At 34.4% G+C, this 4,567-nt stretch overlaps 1 protein-coding gene across 1 annotated transcript in view; it reads left to right on the top strand.

The window, feature by feature from the left end:
- Positions 1-4,567, top strand: part of LOC112155045 (WD repeat, SAM and U-box domain-containing protein 1) — a 17,181-nt gene that overhangs the window by 8,518 nt on the left and 4,096 nt on the right. Inside the window, exon 9 of the mRNA XM_024286417.2 lies at positions 2,064-2,240. Coding sequence (XP_024142185.1) covers positions 2,064-2,240 — 177 coding nt within the window. The remainder of the gene's footprint in view (positions 1-2,063; positions 2,241-4,567) is intronic.

Raw genomic sequence — 4,567 nt, 5'->3', positions numbered from 1 at the left:
ATTTTACTGTCAAATGATAGGTTAGCATAAATAAGTAAGTAGAGTTATAAAAGAAAATCCTGGAATTTATTGACCAAAATGTGCTCTAAACTTTTAATTGGAAGTTTCCTCCTTTTGCAGAAACTAACAGCTGATTCCATTTGAAGCTTTTTATCTTTAATAGAAATTAAATCTTTAGAAAGTTAATTTAAATCTGCTACAGATGTAACCATAGATTGTTGGCACTTGTTGGTTTGCTTACTTTCATTCATCTGTCCTGACCATCCCAAAACCAGATTAATAAAGTCAATAGCGACAGTGTGATCACTCCAAAACCCTCGTCCAATCACTTATATGAATTACACATAACGTATTTAATACAATTAAAGCTTTAGAATTTACACAATTTGAATGATTAATGTTATCATGTGATCATTTAGTTCCAGCCTGAAGTCACATCAACAGGAGAGATGAGTCTTTTTAGTGTCTTAAAAAAATAAAAAATAAAAAAAAAGACAGCCCCTCCTCATCCGTCAAAAATAAAATCTCCTAATCCTGTAATCTTGAAAGTGAAACAAAGTAGTGTCAGCTTTGAGCCCCAAACATGAGGTGTTTAGTAAACCTGTAGCTAAAGCTGCAGACAAAAGTAATTATTGGGTTTCTCTGACTACTTTCAGCCACAGATTAAAACGTATTAGTCCTTCTTTTGGGAGTTCCAGAAGTGGGATAATGGAGATCCAATTAAAAAAAAAAAGCGAGTCCCAAAACATGACGTGTTTTTACAGTTTTTGGATCAACAAGGCTCACAATGAAATCAGGATTTGGCTCTAAAGAGCTGCAGATGAATCGCTTCATTGTCTGTTCGAGCTTCTTTTTTCCCCGTTTGGCTAAACAAATAGACTGTTTTTGTGTCTCGATCTTTAAAGCTGGAAACGAAGAAAGAAATGATGCAATGGTCGTATAAATAATGACACACTCAAAGGTTTGTGCTCTCGGCTGCAGAGGAGGATTTGTGAGGGGAGGGGGGATGCTGTGCGTGGAGGTGTTAGGGGGTCTGTTTCTCCTCTTTTGAGAATTTTTACCAGTTAAAAAAAAAACAAAAACAAAACAAAAAAAAAAGAATTTTTACAATCCTAAATAATGTCAGTTTTCTATAAAAACAACATTCAGTTGACTAGGGCATTCAATTGAGAGTTTACACGATTTACACATTTAGTCGCATTAATTTAGACACATTTGTTTAGAAAAACATCAATAATCGATATATAATTTGAATTTATTCATTTTAATCTGATACAGTTCACTCACTGTAAATTTTTTTGTAAAATTATGAGATTGTTAATACAGTGTCACCTGGATTCTCAGATGGCGTTTCAGTTTGCGATCGAGCTTTAGCATTACACCTTATTCCAGAAGAAGGAAATAAACAAATAACAGTGATTTAGACTATAAATGGTTACCTTAACAAATATTTTCTTTAAAAAGTTTGAAAAATTCATGCCTGTGAGTTAATAAAGATGTTGATTTAGTCAGCAATATATGTTTAGGTCTACTGAGCATTAGCATTAGCCATCCTATGGGAAATCCCATTATATGTTAGCATCAAGCTAGCGGATTTTAGCATCTTGTGTTAGATCGATCTCTACTTTAATGGATCGATTATTGATCTATTTTTTTTTTCTTTTTTTACTTCTGTGTCGGTCGGCTGCCAGTTAGCCTGCTTTAGCTTCAAGTTAGCTTTAGTTTGCATGTCTCCATGTGAGGTCATGGGGTGTGTTGATATGCAGGCCTCTCTTCTCTCTAGAAACGTAGTCAGCTTTAATAAGTTAAATCATTGATTTATTGCACCAGGACGGGGTTTCATGTCTTGTCCTTTGAAGTGAAGGATTTATACTGTGTGGGTGTGTTTATCCGTGGGTGGTTTGCTGCACATGAAAGTCATTTTCACTCCTATATCGCTACAGAAGGAATGTGTCCTTCTCTGTGGAGCTGGAGGGGAAACAGTTTGTTTCCAGGAGATTGGAGTGAAATAGTCCAACACTTACTCCCATCCTGTTGTGTGTGTGTTTTTTTTTTTTTTGCAGGAAGGAAGTTGCCGGTTCACTCCCGGCTGCTGCTCACTGATTGGACAGAGGGGGACGTGCAGAAGTGGCTGTGCGAGGAAGGACTGGAGAAGCTGGTCGACGTCTTTAAAGCCAACAACATAGACGGAGAGGAGCTCAGCCGGCTGAGCAAAGACACGGTTACAGAGCTGGGAATCGGTGAGGAAATGGAGGCGCTCTCATTCCTGTCCAGGATTTACTCGACTAAAAGAGGAAAACAGGCTATAAGCTGCTTTTCATCAGATTTAGAGAGGAGAGCTCACAACCTTTACCTCCCAAACACACTGATGAGCCCTGTAGGCCATCCCAGTTTCAAGTGAGGTCAGATCATGTTTTTATGGAGAACCAGCTCAACACTAAATCTTTCCACACAAGATAGTCATTTAAACTACAAGACAATCACTGCTTTTTATTTTTTCATATTTTAATCCTTCAAGATTTTTATCAAATCTAAAACAGTAACGTTGAGCCAGTGGCTTCATGTCAACTGAGCTACAATGTCCACAAAAAAGGAAAAAAATGTCTTAAAAATAAAGATTATTTTATATAAATTCCAAAGTAATGGTGTTAACCCTCCCAAAAATAAGCAATTTTTTTAAATATACAAGCATTCTTATGCGTCTGTCCTTAAATATATATTTTAAAAGTTATCATTTTTGTTTCATTTAAAAAATAAGTTGTTTACAGGATGCTGTTCTCTCAGTTTATTACAGCTTATAACCACATTTAACCAATTACCTTCAGTTTGAGCTTAAATCAATGAGAAAAATAAAAATATTTATTTTCACAAATCAAAATCAAACCTTTTTACTGTCATTTTATAGACTATCAAGTGCAAGAAGTTGTAAGAAACAAAATGGAAAAAAAATAGGTTTTTTTTTTTTTTAATAATTACATAAATATGGTGCATTTTGTGTAAATTGATGTTGAGGGCATTATAGATTACAATTAAATAAAACTGCCCGGATCACAATTAAAATATTATTTAATGCATTTATTTACATGGTTTTAAGTCATCTTTAAAGACTAAATTAAATTTGATGTTGAAAAGCTCGATAAACCAAATTGTTCCCAGTAAGTTGTGAGGTTATCAGAATACACAGCACTATTATTACTTATAATCCTATTATTATGCTGGCCTGCTGCTGTTGCAGCATGAATGCAGAAAATTATTTTTGCATTCAAGAATGCGTTCATGCATTTTTCAACAAGGCGATCCTCGACCACCGTCTGAATACGTTAGAGGAGCGGCTGCAGAGGAGGAGGAGGTGGAGGAGGTGGAGGAAGGTACCTGCACTAGGCTGACCTGCACTTCACCAGGAGGGTGTGAAGAATTTCTAAATGATCAATGCAGCAGTTCATGCGCTTGTAGAAAACAAGACCTGAAAAGCATCTCAACTCATCAGTTTAAGCATTTTAATATGAGCTATTTGTTGTTGGGCAAAATGGAGTAATCTGACAAATCTATCTGACTTTGATACAAAAAGTAATTCTAAAATCATGTATTTGCTGAACTGATGAAACAAAAAGTCGACATAGTGGATGAAACCAGCAAAAAGGTTCAATGATCAAACATGGTGGTGGTAGTATTATAATCTAGAGCTCTTAGGGAAAATGTCCTCCCAATCCAAAATCAAGTTTACTAAACCTAGTCAAGATCCAAACGTTCATCTGATGAATTTCTATTTAAATTCAACTTAAATAATTTCATGATTTGGAGCTGAAACAGAGAAAAGTGGCCAAAATTCTTCAACAAGGTGATAAATAACTACAAAAAAAAAAAAACTTCAGGCAGAATAAAAAAAATTTTAATTAAAACTTACATATACAAAAAAATCAAATAAGATATTTGTACTGCTAATAAATAATCAAAGTTAACGGATATAGAGTTCTTTAAATGAGGATTTATGATCATAGAAAAATAGATTTCCTGAATTGATGAGACAAAGGGTCAAATTTAGTCAACATGAGATAAAACTCACAGCTTTTTAAAGAAACAGTATATCAACTATCAAACACGGTGGTGGCAGTATAATGATCTATAGCTAAAGCTCTTGGGAAAACCGAGTCAAGATCCAAACTTTATTCTAATGAACTTTAATTTACATTCCAACTGTTCATAAATTACAAGAACATTGGTCAACATAAGAAGAAGAAATATAGAGATACTGAAGCTACAGGCAAGGTAAAAAAGAGAGAGATTTTACCGAAAACTTGACTTAAGGAAAACTTAAAATAACCAGAGAAGAAATTTCCACTGCTAGTAAATAAGTGGAAATTAAGTTCCTAAAAGGAAAATGTATTAAGTATAGAAAAGTAACATTTTAAGCCTATGCGAGTAATATACAAAAGTGAAAAGAATCAATCATGTATCTGCTTTGGTTGAAATATCACAGAAAACTAACAGTATTTTACAGAAAAGCATCATAACTATCAAACACGGTGGTGGCAGTATCATCATTTCTAGCTGAGGCTCTTGATAACAA

The sequence above is a fragment of the Oryzias melastigma genome, linkage group LG21 (assembly GCF_002922805.2).
Source record: "Oryzias melastigma strain HK-1 linkage group LG21, ASM292280v2, whole genome shotgun sequence".
In the NCBI taxonomy this organism is placed as follows: Eukaryota; Metazoa; Chordata; class Actinopteri; order Beloniformes; family Adrianichthyidae; genus Oryzias; species Oryzias melastigma.
Note: the sequence above shows the minus strand (reverse complement) of the source record. Positions and strands in the feature narration are given on the sequence as shown.